This window comes from Centrocercus urophasianus, unplaced genomic scaffold (genome assembly GCF_019232065.1).
Source record: "Centrocercus urophasianus isolate 14NV4802_14NV808 unplaced genomic scaffold, USGS_Curo_1.0 seq_12, whole genome shotgun sequence".
Lineage (NCBI taxonomy): Eukaryota > Metazoa > Chordata > Aves > Galliformes > Phasianidae > Centrocercus > Centrocercus urophasianus.
Genome location: NW_024884364.1, coordinates 48694301 through 48715470, shown reverse-complemented (window position 1 = coordinate 48715470; position 21170 = coordinate 48694301). Strand labels below are relative to the sequence as shown.

Sequence of the window (21170 nt, the reverse complement as noted above, 5' to 3'; positions counted from 1 at the left end):
ATTTTAATTTGTCATATAATGGATGTAACTGGTCTTATTTTTTGCTTTTATATTAAAATTTATTAAGGATTATTAAGAAAATGAATTTTTTTCAAGTTTTTTCAAGTATTTTTTTAGAGAGATGCTCATTTAAAGAGTTTGCGACATGAAGACTTGGAATGGCATAAAAAGACTGCGCTATCAGTGTTTGATTTGCTTCAATTATTTTCTAGGAACTTGGAGTTCTTTAAAAAAATTCACAGTAGTTCAGTGGGAGATCTTGTTGAATTGTACTTCAGGTGAATATGCAGAAAGAAGCTTCTTTGGAAGAAGATCAAAGTTAGAAAAACAGAACCTTTTTCAGATTCTGATGGATCTTAGAAAAACAATTTGCTTGAAACACCAACAAAATATGACTGGAAATGGCAAAGTGGAAAGTTACGTGTAGCATGGATGTGAATGTTCTATTAAATGACTTCTTCCCTTCTCAGACTTTGGGTAGATTTTCTATGTGTGTCCATGTGTTTGTGGCATTGTCAGTATACTGTGAAACTAACCTTTCAGTTGTTTTGATGAGAAAATATGTTTTATATTGTTTTAAGGTCACATGCATCAGCTTTGAGGAAATGAGATGGGCTGATTAGTCTTTTTTTTTTTTTTTTAAATCCCCTTTTTTTTTTTTTTTTAAATCCCCTTGGTGATTATTCATACTGTCTTCTTGAGGTTCCCTAAGGCTTCTCCATTTGTTTTTCTTAATTTTGCCACTCCCCTGCACTCTGAGGTGCTTGATTCTCCACTTCTTGTGCAGAAGTCTTTGACTTGTAACTTGGGTGCAACTAAAGTGCCGAAGGTGGGTGCTTATACTGTGAATATTCCTGCCTCCACTAGCACTTGTTTAAATCTGTTGCCTTAAAAGAGCTAAAAGTACACAAACTGTTTTCCTTCCCTTTGCTTGTGGGTACTGTCATTGACTCAGTGCAGTGTGCTCATGGAGTGGGAGGCAGCATGAGCTCAGCGGTCGTGGGCTGGCAGGGAGGTGCCCATGCAGCACTTCTGTGACTCAGTTGTGATCAGCACTGTTTTTAAAAAAAAAAAAAAAAAATTATAAATAATCCATAGAAAATCCTGGATTTAGAGAATTAGTCCAGGCATGACTACTCATTTTGGCAAGTTCCTGCACGCTTGACATGACCTTGGCATTGCAGTGCTCTTTTGAGAGTGGAAAGGCTCAGTGAAATGCAGACATGGATATGAGTTTCAAAGCAGCAGCAGCCTTTGGCTCTGCAAAAGGATGGTAAGTCTAACAGCACAACCCAATCCACTTGCATACCGGGCATTTTTCAGCAGGCCAGTGCTGCCATGAATGGCTCGCTTAATAAATCATGGTTGGTCTTGCCCAGCCTCTCCTCTAGAACTTTCATTTCATCTGTCTGGGGTTTAGCTGATACTGTCACAGCTTGAAATCATTGCCTGGCTCTAGAGATGCTGTTTTAAGAACTCACTTGCAAGCGGTTGAGCTGAATGTCTGTTCCCTATGCTGTTGTTTTAGGAAGCAACTTCACTATTTCACTGATGGAATTTTGTCCCGACAATAGTTTTTTTATCTTAGTCCCTATTGTAATGTTAACAAACTTAGAAAACAAATAGCAATTGTTAATGTTACACAAATTATTGCATCAGTAAATGCCACCATCCTTTAGTGGAAGCTGTTGGCTTTTGAGCAATACGCAGTGCTGCTATATACAGTTCATTTATTTTCTATTTAGGACTAAATAAGAAACTTCAACCAGACCAAAGATAATTCTTCTGTTGCACTTTAATCGAGAGAATTATTTTAAAAGCAAGTGACTTGTAACACAAAGAGTGAATGCAACGGTCTTTTAAACAGTGCTACATCTTAAGAAGTGTGGTAAAGAAAAAAATAAATATAAAATAATGTTTTCCATCTGTTTAGCATTCTCTGGATTTTCAACTAATACCAAGTATGACCCATATCAGATTAAAGCAGAAATAGCCAGCCGTCGTGACAGGGTGAGTAGTGCTTTTTAATTTTGTAAAATGTGAATTAGGCATGGGGAAGAGAGGGGGACTGTGCGTTTCAGTTGACATTTACATTGGGTGCTGCATGTGTTTTTGAAAAGAAAATATAAAAATATACTCAGGCCTTTGCTACATTAAAAACTCTACATTTATTGCAGTGCAGTGACTTTGAAAGTAATGCTTTTTCCATGTTACAAGCATAAAGTTTTTGTCATAGATGGCAGAGGCGCACCCAGCTAGGCTTTCAGAAATTACTTTCTCTGTGCAGACTGCCGTAAGTAGGAAATATTCTGCAGCAAAATTCTGCCTTGATTGAGTACAGTTCAAACCTACTGTCTTTGTATTTTCTTATTTACCATTTTCAGTGGGTTTCCTTGGATATCATTGAGCTCTAGACTTAGCCATTTGTTTGTAAGTCCATTGACAGTAGACATGCTGACCAAGCAGATCTTCTAATTTTTATCCAAAGTTTGGCTTTTTGATAGTTCTAGGCAGTTCTGGGATAAAATGTTATAATTAATAATAATAATTTTAAAAAACCCCAAAACTATAACCATGGTTTTAGTACTGTCTTGTCTGAAAAAAGAATAGTTGGCTTTAGAAACTGATCTTATGCTGCAAAGATTTGAAGTCTGAAAGTTGTTGAAATTGATCCAATAGTCACGAATGGTTGTAAAAAGCAGTTTATAACACTGAGCTTTAAACCTATTTTCTAAATTGTACATTTCTCTTCATTAACTGGTAAAACGGGATTTAGCGTGCTAGGCACTCAGCTCACAAAATCAATAAAAATCTTATCTTTGCAGGATAGTGTTCTGTTTCTGTTGTAGTGACAGCTTTTCACATGCGTGCCTCTGAAATTAAATCCCGTTCACCACCCTTCGAAGGCATTTATTCTATTTGTGTATGTTTACTACGTGCTGACCAGTGTTTGCTTGTGTTACATACTCTAAGTGTCAGCATAGTCTAAACAAGAAAACAAGCCTTATTTAGTTAAATCATATTTAAAGAAAATAAACAAGGTGTCTTAAAACTGTTTGTCTCTTTTCCTGCATCTCAATATAAAACGATTTCACAAGTGCATAGGACAGTCTGTTCAACTTAATGTGTGTACATGTGGACGTAAGTGCTTCAGGTAATAGAATAAATAGACAAAAATGTGCAGTATCAAGTAGTGGTAGATATTTTTTGAGTCACTGCCATTCTTTCATTTTTGATCTATATACACTCCCTGGATCAAGATGACTGCCAGAGAGGGCAAAAGGCAAGACAGTGTGAAAACACATAGCAAATCAGGGTGCCATTTCTGGAACAAGGATGCCAGTGATTTTATTGTGCTAGACTGAAAAACTAATAGCATTAAACATTTCAGTGTTTCTTGGTTTTGTTTTTTTTTTTTTCTTTTTACACATCTGTTTGCTACAGTGGAAGAAAGGAAGTCATATGAAGCTTTTAGCTATTAGTATAAGCTATTTGAGGTGGAAAAAGAATAGAAAGCATGAGGGAAAAGGTGAATATTGTGGTTGGGTCATTTGATATTTCAGAGGATGTGTTATTTTATTACAAATGTTAAAGCAAAAAAGAAGAAAACGTAGATTATAACTTCCATTTATTTAAAAATGATTTTAAGTTTTGTATTTGAAACAGTTATTTTTTATAATGAAAGTTTCCATTACGTATTATTACTTTAAATTATTTTGGTATATTTAGCTTTCTAGGCTAAAACGAGAATTGGCACAGATGAAGCAAGAGCTGCAATATAAGGAAAAAGGAGTGGAAACTCTGCAAGAGTAAGTTAAGGGTTTGTGGGAGGCTGATTTTTTTTTTTCCCCCCGTCTTGGAATGACTTGCTCAGGAAACTATTGCCAAAAAAAGAAAAAAAGAAAGTTTCTAATTGCTCTGCTTCAGAGTTTCTGCTATGATAATGGTGCACGTTGAGAACAGTGTGCAATGATGGAAGAAGGATTGGACAAACTTAGGTGAAAAGGTGATTTCAGAGATCCACATGCAAAAACACTTTTATAGGTACCGTCCTTCCATTCTGCCTGAAAATGAATCACATTTTAAAAGTGTACTCCAAGCATCTTCTGAAAATGTGTATTGTCTGGAGCCCAATCAGAACCACTGTGCAATGGGATAGTGTTTCTGTGAGCAGCACCTCAGCTTTGTGGCAGGGCAAAATATTTCTAATGGGTGGGAGCCTGAACACTGCAATACTACTTCTTCCTTTTCCCTGAGGGTCAGACCTTCCAATTCTGGGGAGCATAGCTGATGTGTTCATGTGCAGTAGATGTAAAGCTCTGTGAGACCTTGGATTTTGTTGCATGAGTGCAAAATGACTGCATGTAAATATGACCCCTTGTTTCCTCTCTGGAAGGAGAGGTAGCTGAGGGAGCTCAGGGCAGTTTGCTACTGCTCCCAGACCGTTAGATAGCCTGTGCTCTTGTTTCCTTCACGCTTGCTGATGGCAAAGGTTGCAAACTGTTGTGGTAACCCTCTACCTGCCACTCTTCCTGCAGGCCATCAGATGGGAACTGAGAGACTTCCATCTATGTACTGCTTAGTCACCTGCACTCATAGCACATATGCAGGAAGCCCCGTGTAATAGGGAGAAAGATTGCCAGGCCGTGGAAAAGGTGGCAGGTAAACACACGTTGTTGTGAGTTCCAGATCTGTTCAACAAGCCCAGAGCTAGGCTGTACGTTGAGCAGCTCTTGGATTTGCTTTGGACGTGTGGCTGTGCATTTAGAAATCTTGGCCATCTCTCCAGCATGCATGCAAACAAACTGCCTAATGCAAGCGCTTCTTGAAAAGTTGGAACTGTTGCATGTATAATGCATTTTGCAGCATAAGTACAGCATCTGTGGAAATACTTGGAAGCTTTGGATTTATTGTGTTGGTGCTGTGAAGCATGGGCACACACTTCTGCTTTGGGAATCCTGGCTAAGCTCCAGAGGTCCCAGAGCAATTAGGTTCCTGATTTTCCAGCTTAGACAGAGTTAACCAAAGATAGCACTACATTAACTAAACTGTATAAAGGAAGATACTCAGTTCTTTCTGTTAAAGGAATAGCCTATGCATTTCATATTTTTCATCCCATTTACAAGGTTCTTTTGTTTTTTAATGAATTTTAAAAGCTTCAGGGGAAAAAAAAAACAACAAAATGTGTCGAGCCAAAATCCTTCATTAGCAGGTATAATGTAATCATTCTCAGGCATAAATATATTTTATTGACTACACAAAATATTTACAGTTAGCTGTAGGAGAATTAACTGAATTCATAATTGTAATGTCAAGCAGTCTGTGTTTTGAAAATGCAAATATTTTAAGACTGATCAATGTTTCTGGGTAGTACCCCAGTTAAGTAAGAAGTAAGAGCAAAACCAGTTTTGTCATAATATTCTCCATCATATTTTCTTTGAGTAAAAATTGTCTTGCCTTTCTGCTTTGGTTATTTGTTTTCCTCCTCATTTCCACCAGGCATTTTTGAGATAATAGGTCCAATTATTTATAGGTTCAATTGCTTTTATAAAAAGACTACCCACTTGAGTGGGGAGGTGAAAGTACTTGAAGGCCATTTGAAATTCAAGATTGTTTCAATTAACATAATTAATTTAAGATAGCCCAGCGAAGTAGTGCAACTTACTGAGAAGTAAAGTCTGCAAATGATTATGAATACAAATGTTTGTCTTGGATTTTAGCCCAAGTTAAGTTGCCCGTATTCCAGGATGGGGATACAGGAGAGACATTCAAGAGAGAAGTCGATTCAAGGCGAGCCCTGTGTACCCGATCAGTCAGTGGTGGTAATAAATCAGCTGGTTTAAGAGTTCAGGCATGACAGCTCAGTGCTTCAGTGCTGCTTCTCATTGCTGCTGCTGCAGTCACTCTGTCTGGTGGTGCTCTGGGTGGTGCTCAGTGCCATTTGCTGTAGCTGGTGACAGCATTTTGCCAGCGTTCTTTCTGATGTTGCAGTGATCTGTGTTGTGAAATTAGTGTTTGTGGCTTGCTGAGCTCCACTCTCTGAGGTGAATTCTGCTTTTGTTTTGGCTTTTCAGGTAATTTTTCAGTTTCTTTTCTTTGAATTATTACGCTTCCAGTAGGAAATGAGCCTATTTGGATAGTGTTTGTGCTGTCTAACAACTGCAGAGAGAAGTTTCTCTAGCCTCCTTGTGTAGTCAGGAGAGAGGATGGTTTTGTAGATAGATGGCCAAGGCTGTGAGTGTGCCTGTGCTCTGGGCTGTCCCTGCCCTCTCTCCTTGGACTCTTATTCATCTAGGGAAAAGGAGCACTCCAGTCAAGTACTGAAGCTCAAGAATTTTACTTTCTGCATATCCACAAAACAAGCGTGCTGTTTGAAAAGAGTCTTGTCATTCCTTTTCTAAAAGAGAAGTATTTCATGTTCCTTTTTTTTTTTTCTTCTGTTTTTTCTTTTGTGAAGACTCGCGCATTCCAGGCATTTCTCCCTTTTTGTAACCTTTTCTAAATTTTGGGTCTTCATATTTTTTGTTCCTTCTTGTGTTTGGTCAAATCGTCAAGTAACTGCCAGACTGAGACTGGCATGCATCCTGTTCAGCTGTTTTAAAGCCATGTTCTTCACTTTATTTTAAGTATGTGCCAAGAACAGTACTGGGAGTTGTCACACTTCAGGCTTTATATCTGGCTGAAGGCTTGCTTTGAACCTCTAAGCAGCCCAGTGCTGGCAGCAGGTATCAGAACCAACACAGCTCTGTGTTCAACCACTGCTGAGTTTTTAATAGCTTTGCAATTCCATTATAGTCAGAATTCCAATATCTGTAGTGCTGCAACTTTTCATTCGGGCTGTATTTTCTCCACTTTCATCCAAATTTGGCAATGTTATGATAAGCCTTCAAATGTTACGGCCTGCCCGTGCCCACTGGAGACTTTCTGGAGCTCAGTATTTCAGTCCTGCCTCTCTCCCACCCTGCGTGATCTCCTTCTCTGCTCCTTGGTCTCTAGGGGTGCCTTTGCCCCAAGGTGCAGCCGATCCTGTTAAAGCTCGGGGTTAGGGAGTTAAACTTGAGCCTTTTCTGGAACATATTCCTTCATCTGACTGTTAGGGCATGAGGATGAGGAGCAGCTCTTTCTCTCCCATGTGTTTTCAGTGACCCTTCTGCTTGCCAGGAGGAAGAGCAGAGGATTTTGGAGGAAGAAGGCGTTTAGCAGCAAAGGAAATGAAAACCCAGCCAGTTGGCTGCGAGAGCGGAAGGAATGCTCAGAGAAAATGAGGAGAGATGGGGAATTAGGGCTGACTAAACAATTTATAGCTATGCACGAGTTCAGAGGATATGAGAACTGACAAAAGCTTTAAAATTAGATTTAACTCAACTACAGACATACACTTTAATGAGGACTGGAGGAGGAGACTTATGAATTTGAATGATGTGGCAGCAAACAGAGTGGAGACTGCTGTATGGGATCAAAACTATTGTGAGTGTGTTAGTAGCCTACTTGTTCTGGAAACATCTTCCTGAGAAAATGTGTGCTTCATTCATAGTTGAGTATTACTTGAATGCTCTTCCTGTTTGTATAAAGGACTAATCTGCATTTCCATCATGCTCTTTCCCATTAATAAATGGAAGATTCCTGTTAACTTTGTGGCTTTCAAAACTAGAGCTTTGTGAACGGAAGAAAAAAAAATGAATGGGCAATAAATAACGTAATTTTGTAAAATATTTGAGGCTGTTTGGATGTACAGCAATACTGATTTAAGCTGTGATATGTCTGGCAGTAGAGTCTTTTCTGATTCTTTGCTTAAACAAATACCAGTTTCTAAGTTGGGCTCCAAAGTGACGTCCAGGAACATTAATTTGTGGGTAACTGGACAAAAATCTGGTTGAAATTAAATAATTTCCTCTTCCTGTAATGCCACCTTGTACCTGCCAAACAGTATAATGAACAGTTGTGTAGGAGACATTTCCTGGTCTAGAATTTGGGTGGAATCTATGTTTTTAACATTAACATAACCTTCAGATAAAACCACATTATCATTTTCATGAAACTTCTAGTCAATCGGAGTAGTTGTTTGGCCATGGTTTTACCTAATCTTTTCAGGATTTTAAGTAAAAATGAATGAAGACTCAAGCAATCATCTGAAAAACAGAACAAAGCAGAACTTTAAGGCACATGATTTTAAGTATCTTCTGCTTTTTGAAACATAAATCAGAAAGGCTTATATTATGTTTTCATATGCAACATGGGCAAAATTGAGCTTAAGCAGAAAGTTGAGGTTCAGGCTTATACTTTGCGTTTTGTCCAAAGTCGGGACCTGACAGAAAAAAACAAACAAAGCAGAACTGCGGAAACCCAGCCTGTAATTTGTCCTGAATGTTGTGAGCTACACAGTAAAGCCACAGGAGTTTTATTCAAGCATTTAGTTTTTCTTATTAGGATTTTAATATTTTAATTTTAAAGTAAGTAATCTGCTGCAAGTAGAATTTTAGTGATTTGCTTCACTGACAGAACAAACTGAGTGAGAGTGAGAAAAGTTTTTGTGTAGTTTAAATTGCAAATGCATTTGTGTTCTTGGTACCACTTAAATATTCTAAGAATACAAGACAGTTACGAGGTTTCTAGATTTATCTCCTATCCTGTACTACAACGCAAGAGGGTCTTTTCTGACAGTTCGTTTTTTCACAGACTAGGATTTATGCACTATTTTTTATGCTTTTTTAAAAAATTATTTGTTATTTCTAGCATAATATACCTTGAAACTTTGAGTTACTCTCAATATTACACAAAATTCTTGTCATCATTATCTAGGACATCTCTTACTACTACTTTTTATAAACTGATGTTGTATGTAACACCTGATGGCTGCATCATCTTTTTTATCCAGAGATACCTTCTGAAGATGTTTGTTCCTAGGATTGGTGTAGGGACCATTACACGTACCAACTTTGTTTGGAAAAATATTCATTTACGCAAAATGTGTAAATACACACCTGCACATACTTTATATGTTAGACTAACAGGTAAATTGGGGCCTTCATACCTCAACAGGAATTTAACATTATTTTCACAAATTGCTTTAGGTAGGCCGTTAAATCCTGTAGTTCTTCTGGAAAGTTTTGTAGAGACTCTGGGAATGTGATTCCAGCACCTCTCTGGGCAGCCTGTGCCAGCGCCTCACAACTACTTCTGCGAAGAAGTTTTTCCTAACATGCAACTGAAATCCCCTCGGTGCAACTTGAGGCTGTTTTCCCTAGTCCTGTTGCTAGTTACATGGAAGAAGAGGCTGACCACCAGATGTGTGTGCGGGGAGATCATAGAATCATTGAATAGCCTGGGTTGAAAGGGACCGTAAGATCATCTAATTTCAACCCCCCTGCTATGTGCAGGGTCACCAACAACCAGACCAGGCTGCCCAGAGCCACATCCAGCCTGGCCTTGAATGCCTCCAGGGATGGGGCATCCACAACCTTCTTGGGCAGTCTGTTCCAGTGAATGATATTGTCCAGAGACAATAGATGATGTTCCAATATAACAGATTATATTCCAAGATGATATTGTCTAGAGAAGATACTCAAAGATGTCTGTAGTGAAGGGAAAGCATTTACAATAACTTTTTTGGAATATAAAATTTCTCCCAAAAAACAGAATGCCTTCATTAGGAGCCTCTAAAACAGGATCAGACAGAAGTCTTGGAAGAGATGTTCAAATGTGCAGTGATGCGTCTGAATAGTGTTGGCCTGGCTGCCAATGTCTTTTCAGTTATTATTGTGTACGTTAGTTTTAGGTTGATTTTACTTTTGTTGTGTAAAGTAACCTGCAAATGTTGCCTTTGTAAATAAACTCTGTACTAGGGGAGGTTAAAAATGGAAAATCTGTTGGTTTTGCAAAGCTGAGTAGGTAATTGCATTGTTCTAGCTTTAGAGTGTACTGGGCACTGAATGCTGTGCTTCTTCCCAATAGAATGTAATTTTATTCTTGGAAATGAAGTGGTACATGAATAAACAAAAGGTCTTAAAATATTTGTGGTGTTTCTAATTATATGAAAATTCTTGAACTTGTCTTTGTCTTTTCAACAGGATCGATCGTAAGATGTCAAGCGCTCATACAAATTACAGACTGGATGAAGCGCAGGCTATAATGAGTGAGCTACGAACCATAAAGAAAGCCATATGCACAGGTGAAAAAGAGAGGCAGGACCTTATGCAGGTAAAAAAAATACACAACTCCCGAAATGTGCAGTCTATTTCCATTTCCTTGTTGGTGATTGTGTTGGGATTTCCAGGTTTAAATAAACAAGCATGGTGGCCAAATTTGGTTATTCTGTTTGATGGTTGCTAATGGCAGACTATTCAAAAGAAGTAGATATGGAGCCTTATGTTCACAATATACACAATATGAGTTTCATATTTTCGTTGTAAATAACATACTGTTCTTAACATTGAGACCAATGTTTTCGTTTAATATAGCATTCCACTACTGCTGTGTCAAAGACTCCTATGGAATTATTGTGCTGTATTTAAAAACAAAAATGAGACCAGCAGTATATGTTTTTCACTTTGTTTAATGTCCCCTTGTGTTCCCTGTGAAGAAGTAGCATTGAGAATCCATGTTCTAAAGGTTTATCAGCTTGTTTTTTCCTTTTATGAGTTTCTCATAAAACTGGATCTCTGTCACTATGTGACAGTTCAGCAGCTCTTTTTTATAAAAAATTTTTTTTCTTTTTTGCTTCAGTCTTTCCTCCAAAGTGTTTGTATTAAGAGAAATTAATTTCAAATGTCCTCACAAAACCCTCAAAGCATATGTAGAGTAAAATAGATAATATATAAATAGATAAAATCATCATGCAAGCTTAAAATTTTTTTTTGAATCTGAGTATGAGGATTAAGGGAAGGTGTTGGATCACTGCTTGGGCATGTCTTTGAATGACTTCTGCATCTGCTCTGAGCTCTCACCTGCTGTGTCTGCATTATCAGTATGACAATAACTTGACTGAGCCATGATCCTTTGCCACTGCAGGAACTTTGGTACAGACTTGCTGAAACATGCTCTGGATACAATATTCCTCACCTCATTCTGAAAATGCTGTATGGAAAAAAATATTTTCATTACCTAAGTTTTTGGGACTGCACTAAATTATTACTGCCATTCCTTTTTTTTTTGTTTTTTTTTTTTTTTTTTTTTTTTTATTTTTTTTTTGAAATATTATTTTTTTTGGTTTTTTGTTTTTTTTTTTTTTTTTTTTTTTTTGGTTTTTTTTGTTGTTGTTGTTGCTGTTAAATGATGTGGGTAGCTTGTAATCTACATACAATAAATTTCCATAGTTATACAATTATTCAATCTCCAAAGTATTACCCGAAGGTCAGCTGATGGACCACAAATCCTTGTTCAAGTAGACAGAACACTTAAGTCACTACTAAAAGTTTCTGCCTTGGCAGCTTTTAACATACTTGATATTTTGTGTTGGCTAGGTTTTAAAGTGATTCTCAAGTCTTCCACATGCCTAGCTAGCAAAAAATGATTAGAAAGGCAGTTCTTCATGGATGCTGTGACGCACATTTTAGGAAACTAACGGGTAATTTAAAATCTTGTGTGTGAGACCTTGGAACAGCTTAACTACTGGCCTTGTTTCGACTCTCTTGGTAGTTTTTAAAAAATTTTTTTCCCCCCATTTCTTTAGATTTTCAATCCCCACTGGCACTATATCCAGTGGTAAACATTAAGATGCCTTAAAATCACATCTCATAAACCAATTTTAGGTGCAGTTGCATAGTCTTTAAGTATACATAGGTCACTCTGAAAGTAACACTTCTTGTTTATTACCAAGGAAGTAACATCAGATAGAAAGAGCACAACACTATTTGATAGAGCAAATTCTCAGCTACAGAACTCTGTTTTTCAACAACCACCATTAGCATATGGACAAGAGCCTGCATATTCTTTCATTTACTGTTTTTTGAAGATAATTGTTGTGGAGTCGTTTAGCTTTGGCAAACAAGTGAAAGTCTGTTTAAAACATCTTTGTAATGAGTTGAGAATTTGATGAGGTTTTTTTTCCCTATGGGTTTGGAAATTGATTTGTCCACAAAAGCGCTATCTTTAAAAGCTATTGTTGGTAAGACAAGCTTTCTTACGGAAAATTGTCTGTTTTGAATGCTGTTTATAGATGAGTTGGAAGTATTCTGTAAACAGCTGGGAATTTATTTCAGAGAAAGGAAATAGAAAATTTTATACTACTTCTTAATTTAAATCTGGCCAGTGTAAGCAACAGAACTAAACATAGCAAAAGTGACTCAGTCTTGTGTAGGTGCTTGGAAAATTGTGGCTGTCGTAGAAATATGATAATTGGGTAGAGCTGTGTGGGAGAGAAGTCTGACAAGGGAAGCAGAGGGTGGTCGGATTTAAACTGGGTGCTGTGGTTACAAATAAAGCCAAATATACAATCTCACAGCTCCAAAAAAATGGACAAACTTTTTATATAAGATTAGTAATCAAGGTGTGTGCTTATGTTCCTGAAAGCTGTGTGTGTGTCTCTTTTCCCCCTCCCTTCATGCTTTAATTCCTGTTCCAGTATGTTCATGTTCTTCGAAAATGTTCTTTCTTAGAAAGCATTGGAGAGTTTTTGTTATTTTGGTTTTTTTTAATTTTTATCATTTTCTTCTTTATTATTTCCTTCTTTACCATTTAAATGAACCAAATAGGTTAGATAAGAACTACATTGAAATGTTATGTGCCACCAAAGTCAGCTAGCAACAAATTACTTATGAGATGGCAGTGCTCTCTTTTTGGATAGATTTTGACTGGTGTGTCTGCAGCTTCACGTCCATGCATTGAAGTGGTCTTTCAGTTTCTGTAAGATTACCATTAACAATCCATCCATAAACCTCAGATGAAAGAGAGGTTCTCTCTTCCATATTGCTGGGGAGGATTTTTCTCCTAGTAGCTGATCTAAATTGTTTCTATGGAAAAGTGTGCTAACTTTAGGTTGTAATTTTTCATGTTATGATCGCTGGAGGGTATGCTTTTAATTCATCCAATTAAGAAGGACTCAGAGGACTTCTCTACTTACCATAAAGCACAGTCACCTATTCACGTAGATGTAAGTTAAGGTGATTGCCACCTGCAAAATGCTATGTCATTTGTTAGTAAAATCCAGAGTTCAGCAACTGTGCCCAGATAGGAAACCTGGCCAGCATCCAAGCAGTCCCTTATTACCTTCCAGGGAGATGCTGGAGTGGGAGGTCAGGAGCGCAGCAGGAGTGCATGAAGTAGCTGAAATATGGGCAAAAGTTTAGATTTAAGTTCTGGCATCAGGACCTGTGGTGCCTGTAACATAATACATATACCTGTAGCAGAATGTATGTTAGCCAAAGGTGCCAGATGGACATAGCTTATTTGGGAGATACTTCAGGCTTTCTGAATCCCTGGTGATCATGAGATCAGCTCTGCTTTACTGGAAAAAAGAACATATTAGACATTTGATATTTGTGCAGCAACAATTTAAAATAATTATTTCCATCTCATAAATCCACAAGGGATCCATCTCAGTTCTCCATACAGCAAGAAACTGACAGGACTGGGTGATTTGCAGTGAGTTTTGGAGCACTGAGTAGAAAGATAATATTCAGTCATCTTAAAATGGCAGACACCCTGGTTTTCTTTCTGCATCTTTGTAGAGCTGTTCATCTGGCAGCAAATCTCCAGAAGTTAAAGGGCCACTGGCTGGAGATTTAGTGGCAGCATAACTCAAAATTGAATTTTGGTTTCTTAGGATGACTGTTTCATTTGTCCATCATGCTAAGATGGCCCAGTTTGACTGGGAGGTAGCAGAAGAATTGGATTCTTCTGGGGACCCAAGACAAGCCTAGCTCCTTAGTGCAAGAAACCATCACTGTTTCTGCTGCCTGGTTTTCAGGCCTGCTGCGATTCCTAAGGCTGCTTTCTGATCTCTGTAATAGATGCCTTTGTCTTCAGGTGGCAGCAAGGGGCTTTTGCAGCTCCTGTAAGCAGCAGCCAGTTGCTGTTACACAGGCTTATCTTCCTTACTCCATTAGTTGAATTTGTTGTAGGAAAAGGAAGTGTTGCTGTATGATCCAGGGTATCCTTTTTAAACTGCTCTTTGAAAATTGAGGACTATCCTGGTAACTGGATATGCACAGTAACTGGTGCTTGTTGCAAATTGTCAGTTGTCAGAGGCACTGAAATTCCTGAGGGTCAGCGTGTTGCCATTGAGCTGCATCTGCTTAGTCTCTGATTCTCTGATAGTTTGGCCAATGCAGTAAGCGGTTTTGAGTTTTTTTTCTGGGGTATTTTTGCAGTCAGCTGACTTGACTACATTATGATCTATGAGCTGATACAGTTCATATAATTTATTTGCTTTTTCCCTTCTGGTGGGGGGGGAGTAGGAGCAGTATTTATTTTTAAAGCATTTTTTTAAAAAGTTCTTTTGATGCAGCATACTCAGGATCTTAGTCATTAGTGACAGCCTGCATAGCAGTTTCATCATAAACAGTAAATCATCTGTGATTTCTGAAAAACAGAGAATACATAATCAGAAAATAAGTGGCAGTGATAATTGCACCTTGTTATTAAAGGAATTTTAAGAGCCTGCTGACCAAGTTCTTACAGTCAAACAAACTTCTCTAATTTTGCTTGACTTTGTTGCTCCTTTTCTCCTTTAAGATTGCTGAAGTCTGTGCTTCACCCTCACAGTTTATGTCATTGTCTAAACATTTCAGAGATGTTGCTTGCTTAACCCAAAGTGTAAAATATCTCTGTGAATGCTGGGCAAGGGAGCCCAAGGGTGAAATCAGCTGCCATAAGACCACAATCAATACAAGCTATTCATCAAGTTGTATGTGAAGGCATTAGTGGCTGAGGAATGTAACCTGGGCAGAAGATGGCAAAAGGGCAGGTGAATCACATTTGTCTTTCATACCAACAAACTTGATATGTAAGCTGACAGTTGCTAGATTGTAGGCCATACAAAAACTAAAACTTTCATAGACCTAAAATAAATTGTAAAAATGAGATTAAAAAATATATATATCTAGATGTTTCTTTGAAAAAAAATAATTATTGCAAAGCAAAGGTGCTTCTTATTAGCTGATAAAGCTGATAATGTTATGAATTTTATTTAATGCGAATACCTCTTTTAAGGCAAGCTACCTATATGAAGTTATGCTCTCTAGGCAGAATTCATTTCTGTTTTTCTATTTAAAAAGGTATTATCAAAATCTGTTGTTACTATTTTTTTTAATGTCTTTTCTTGTAGAGCCTGGCCAAGCTAACCGATGGATTCAGGAATAGCTGTTGCATTACAGATTCCCTGCAGGATCTCCAGCACAATTCTAGTTCACTCAGTGATTCCTGTTTACCTCAACAACACTGCGATGCTTGTTCTCAGACTGACATCACTGGGGAGGTATGTATTCCTATGTGAGCCATTTGCTTTAGAAAATCAGCTGCTTTTTCTATTGGAATGATACTTTGTTACTTCCTGTTTTAATTCAGTACATGTTAGCTGTGGTAGAACAAAAAATCCAAATGAATATTCCTTGGTGAAGGATTTGCATTTTCTTATTGCTCCCGGAGCATGTGAATGGTGGGCTTTGCCATTCTACTGCTTGAGCATGGTGTAGCTCATAGGTGGGCAACAGATACAGTCAGCTTGGTAGTAGAGATGGGAGTTTGTTTCTTTTAATCTTGTTTTTATCTTGATTGTCATTGTTTGCACACATCAAAGACACAGAGTGAACCTCTGTTCCTTTCATTTTCCTGTGACAAGGAAATACTTATTCAGTCCCAAAATATTTTTCTTAAACAACTAACAAAGTTTCTGGTCTACTTTATTATAGTTTTATGTTCAGATATGCCTTTGAATAAGGTGTTTGAAAATGACTTATCATCAGTCTTCAGAGATAGTTCGGTGTGAATGAAAGAGTATATTTCAAATGACTCTGTAACTGTGGCAGCCTAGCATTTGCTTCTTTGGATGAGACTGACAACAGAGCAATAAGAGAACCTGTTCTGTAGTTTTATAGTACCATAGTTAGTGTGTTACTTTGTATTCAGCTATTTCTGTTGAACTGTGTAACTTCTAACCATAGGCTTTTATCACTTCATTTTGATTTCGTTACCTTTTACTGATGACTAGTAGCCAAGCTGAATACCTCTAGAGGACCTCTGTGTAAGAGGAAATCTGTATTTTTAATAGGTTAATCCCGAAGTATCTAAGAAAATTTATTTAACACCAGAATTTCTTGCAGGGTGTTAGTTAAATGGTGCCTTTGGGGTGCCATTTTTCAGGCTGATGCTGGATATGATTAACGAATTCCAAAACAAATTACCTAAAAGGAAAATTGCAACATTTTGCCATTCACAGTATACACTGAGTGCCTTCTAAGACGAGCCAACTGTAGTCAGAAGATTATTTTTAAGTTAAGTGTTTTTTCTTAGGAACATAAAATTGTATAATGAGGTTAATTATTTTCCTGAATTATTAGTGATGGAATGTGAGTAAAGAAGAGGTGGCTTTTTACACATGTGATGATGAAGAGAGCAAAAGAAGCAGTTAGATAGCAAATCTAGAGGTGCAGCAATGAAGAGGGCAACTACTGAAGCCCTAACATGAAGAGAGGTTGTTGTAGAAACCAGGCTGTATACAGAAGGACTTGTAACATATACGCATTTTTTGTGACTGACTGATTCAAAGAACAGGTAATGTTTTTGTAATAGTGTTTAAATCACACTAATGATCTAAGTGCTGGGTAATACATTGCAGTATATGGTATGTAGTCTGAATTATTTCTTATTAAACTATCCCTTAAGTAATAAAATATTTCAGTTAAAACATACTTGTTATAATTTAGGCTTGCATAAAGTTGAAAAGCTTTGATGTTTTGTAAGTGATACCGTTTGCAAGCCCTTCATTTCCTGTATCGTAATTTGTTGAAAGGGTTCACTTGTCTTTTATATGTTTAGCTACAAACCAGAGTTGTATGTCTGAAGCATAAAATTGATTTTGGTTGTTGTTATTCAAAACATTCACAGTTTTTAGTTAGGCCAGTAGGAGAGACTAATTTAACCCTTTATTTTGAGAATGTATTTAAAATCTCATTTAAAATCTCATCTGTTTCCCCCCCATCTTTACTCTTCAATTCTGCAAAAGTTTGGATTCGATGATAAAACAAGACTTGTAGACAAAGTAAGACTCAACTGGCAGTATGAAGAAGCCAAGAAAAGGTAAATAAAGACAAAATTGGTATTTTTTATTTTTACTTATGTTGTCAACGTTTTCAAAGTAGAGCTGGAGCCAGTCTCCTAACTGAAATGTCTTGAGGAAGATTAACATGCTTACTGTGCTTACTTCTGATGGTTTGGAGGTAATAAAAGCTTAGGTAAACGTAAAACCTTATCGTAAGATTATTATATTTGTTTGCATAGATAAAACTGAATGTCAGTGCTATTGTACACTTGTACAAACAAGAGGCTGCAGTAGTTTAATTGAGCTGTTTATTTTTTCTTTATTCTTTTCAAGCCTCACTATAAACGGTCTTTAATATGCACCCGGTTTGTATCTGGCTGTCTCTGTCAGTTTGTTCAGAACTTTACATGCCTGTGATTTGAATTCTGAATGATGAAGTACTAAATGCAGTGTGAAGCAGAATGAAAAAATTCTTGAGATAAGTAGACATTCATAGCTGAATAAAAAGGCACATAAAAATAAATTTTGAGGATGAAAAACATACGAAAAAATGTTTTTAAATTAACTTGGAATTAATTAATTCTTTATCAAGTCTTTCAACCTACTTACTTATTATAATTACTTATTTCTTTTGTGAAGTCCTGCAGATTTTTTTCATGGCTTTCTGAAAGTAACCTCTCTGATTGAGAATTATTTTAAAAGTATTACATACCGGTGTAGTTTAATAGGCACTTCTTTAATCTTGCTGCTTTCAAACTATTTGTTGCATGCTCAGGACAGTGGTGTAGGTGCAGATGATAGCTTGAACATGGTAACTTTATGTATTTATGATCACGTTCATATGCTCTGGTAGAATGTTCTCTACCTGAAATTGACTGGCACTTGAAAGATCCAGTTACAGTCAGTTCTGAGAACCTTATTTTATTAAATTTGTTTTTCAAGTTGTTTTTTTTTTTTTCCTTTTCAATTTTGTCTGTTTTTCTGTCTCTAAAAACAAGGGGTAAAGACAAAGTCCAGTACTCTTGCCTGTTTTTCACACAGTGATGGCTTTTTTTGAGGAAAACTCTTGCGTTGTCATGTGTCTTGGCACAGATTGGAAGCCTAATAGGCAATTTACCATTTTTTTTTTTTCTTGGAAAGTTTGCCCACATTTGGATGCAATACAGGCATAGAAAAAGAAATTGATGCAAGCACATTAGAAATACACAGCTAAATTTCTTCAGCATTTGTAACTGGAATAAAAGTCTGCATTGTAAAATGCATTATGTGGGTACCAGTGACTATTACCTATCAAAAATTAATTAGCTGGAAGAAAAAAGGCAAAACAAAAGGCTGTATGTGTAGTGTTTGGTCAGAGGTTGACCCATAGGCACATCACAGCCCAATGGTAATTTAGGATTACATGACAGTTGTTTTAGGAAATAGAATAGGATTTAGTTTTGCACTGTTAAGTTTAGGAGAAATACCAGTGCCCTAAAGATTGTATTAAAAGTTCTTAATTTAAGTTTTCTCAGGTGGAAATGCTGAGTATTTGTTTATATACAGAATGCAATATTTCTGAACATGAAACCGATTTGGCTTCTGACATTAATTTCAAACAGAGAACAGTGATTGCAGTAAGGGTGGTTTGTTGTCCTGAAATAGCAGCTCCAACAATGCTCTGTTATTTAGCAAAAGCACGTTAGTTCCTTTAAAATAGTAGCCTTATTTTGCCCAGTATGTTGTACAGAAATAATCAGCTTTCAGCTTTTGAGTGGAACTGCACAAAGCTCATTGCCCCTACCAGTTATCTCTGTGGTTGCATTCTTCATTTATCATGCATTCCTTCCCCTTAGCTTGCTGGCATTTCTGTAGGGCTTTTGTCTCTACTAAATATCTTTGTGCTCATTCTGCCTTGGCTGCTGAAATATCTACTGTTACTGCGCAGTGTGGGTGACGGAATGTGCTGCCATGGATTAAAATCTACAAAGTAGAAAATTAAAATGCTACAGTATATCACAACTGTAAAACAGTATATTATGACTGTTTGCTTGTCAAGCAGGGTGTAAAATGCATAGCAAACAAGTTTAGCAGGCAAACTGCCTGTATGTCCAAGTTTTAAGGTAGGGCTTTAAAAGTACTCTGGAAGAAAAAAAGCATTTTTCTTCCCTTAAAGGAAAGCAAGGGGAAAATATATCCCCTAACTGAAGGGCAGCATGTTGCATTTTTGCCATAGATGATAGTATTGATAGTGCTAATGACAGCTTTAGATGCCAACTTGACGGCAAGAATACTTGCCGTGTGTAGTGCAGAAGTTTTTTAAAATCAAAGTACATTCTCTGTGTGTAGTATTTTAGTGAGAAAATGCAGCGTTGGGATTTCTGGCTGACCCACCTTGAGAAATGTGGGAGATGAACCTAGTGATAGTGGGGAAGTTGGTTTATATTCCTCAAATATCTTTCCTCCTTTATGAAATATACTTTGACTTTTATTCCTCCTTTAAAAGTCTCTCCAAGAGTGCTGAGTGGTTTGGTCTTTGCATAAATAAGACATTTGCAGAGCTTTTTTTTTTTTCCTTTTTTTTTTTTTTTTTCTTCAGCTTCCTACTGGAAAGAAGTCAGATAATTTGCAATTTAATTTTTCCCATGAGTATCTTCAGATGCTGTGAGCTGTGGATTCCGACATCTTCAAAAAGCTGTAGAAATCATCCTTTATCCTGCGTCTGTTCCAGTCTCTGAGAGGAGACGTGGAAACTCCACTTTTTATTTCAGCTGTCCTGCTGAGCAGAGGGGCTCCTGCTCTTTACCGTTCTCTTCTCCCCCCATTACTGTTTAAATAAACTGTACCTTATTTCCGTGAAAATGTTTCTTTCAGATCTGTCAGTGTGGCCCTCCAGAGAAGCAGAGGGAGGGAGGAAGACATTTTTGAGCAGACAGCCCCAAGCTGCCTGGATAAATACTGTTTTCAGTTTCAGTTGCTATTTCAGTGAGACCACCTCTCATGAAAAGCATTTGCATGCTGGAAAGTGTCCCCCTCAAGCATTTTTCTGAATAGACTGTTTCATAGAAAGAGAAATCAAAAGCAAATTGTTTCTCTTTGATACCTCAAAGTTGTACCATTTCAAGTAATGACTGCACAAAGGATATTGGTGAGTGATGATGAAATGTCACTGCTACAGCACCTCATATGCTGGGAAGTGAATTGATCAACAGATGAAAAATTATCCCTCCAATAATAAGTACTGGCATTAACTGATTTTTATTTTTTTTTTTAATCCAGTCTGATGGCAGCTGACTTTAAGTGAACAGAAACATCCAAGTATCTTCAACCAGTTTATCTAATTTGGGTGCAGAAATTTCTTTACAGTCACCTGCATTTTCAATTTTGGAGATGTTATTTTCCAATTCAATTGTTTAGAGCATATGGAGGCTTGAAAAAAACAAAACAAAATAATTATGTATTTTTCTGTTAAAATTCATCCTGTGCAGGCAAGTTGCATGTATAAGCAAATTTATTTGCTTAATTTTTAGTGAAATTCAGTGGACTTGTATGTTTTACTCTTCTAAACTAATCTGAAAATCTGATTTAAGGATGAAGTAATTTGTCTGATATCCCATAAATATCCGGCTTAGGAATGTTAGCTAAATTTAAATCTCACAGTATTAACTTTTAAGCATACAGCTGTCTTTCTCTTTGGGTTAGTACTGTAGCATGGCTCTGCTCCCTCTATATCTTTAAAGTTTTCATTGTACCAATTTAAATGTGAGTTAAGGAAATCCTAAATCCTCTCCACCATTGGTTTTAGCAGGCTTTATTTTGAAGGTGAATAACTTATTTTATCTGCAAAATGCCAATGGACTCTAAACCAGTTTAAGACCTCTTTGTTGAAACAGGCTGCCAGAAAGGCTGGATATCCTACAGAGTGTACTTGTGTTGTCCACCAAAGCCACAGTGGCACATACTTGCAGGAACAGCCAAAGTAGACACAGTTGAGAAA

General features: G+C 37.1%; 1 protein-coding gene across 4 annotated transcripts in view; it reads left to right on the top strand.

Annotated features, from left to right (window-relative positions):
- The window catches only part of WWC3 (WWC family member 3), a 97799-nt gene that overhangs the window by 40691 nt on the left and 35938 nt on the right, over positions 1-21170 (top strand). For all 4 annotated transcript variants that reach the window (XM_042809981.1, XM_042809980.1, XM_042809979.1 and 1 more), the window contains 5 exons: positions 1934-2010; positions 3730-3809; positions 10068-10197; positions 15263-15412; positions 17159-17232. In XM_042809981.1, coding sequence (XP_042665915.1) covers positions 1934-2010; positions 3730-3809; positions 10068-10197; positions 15263-15412; positions 17159-17232 — 511 coding nt within the window. The remainder of the gene's footprint in view (positions 1-1933; positions 2011-3729; positions 3810-10067; positions 10198-15262; positions 15413-17158; positions 17233-21170) is intronic.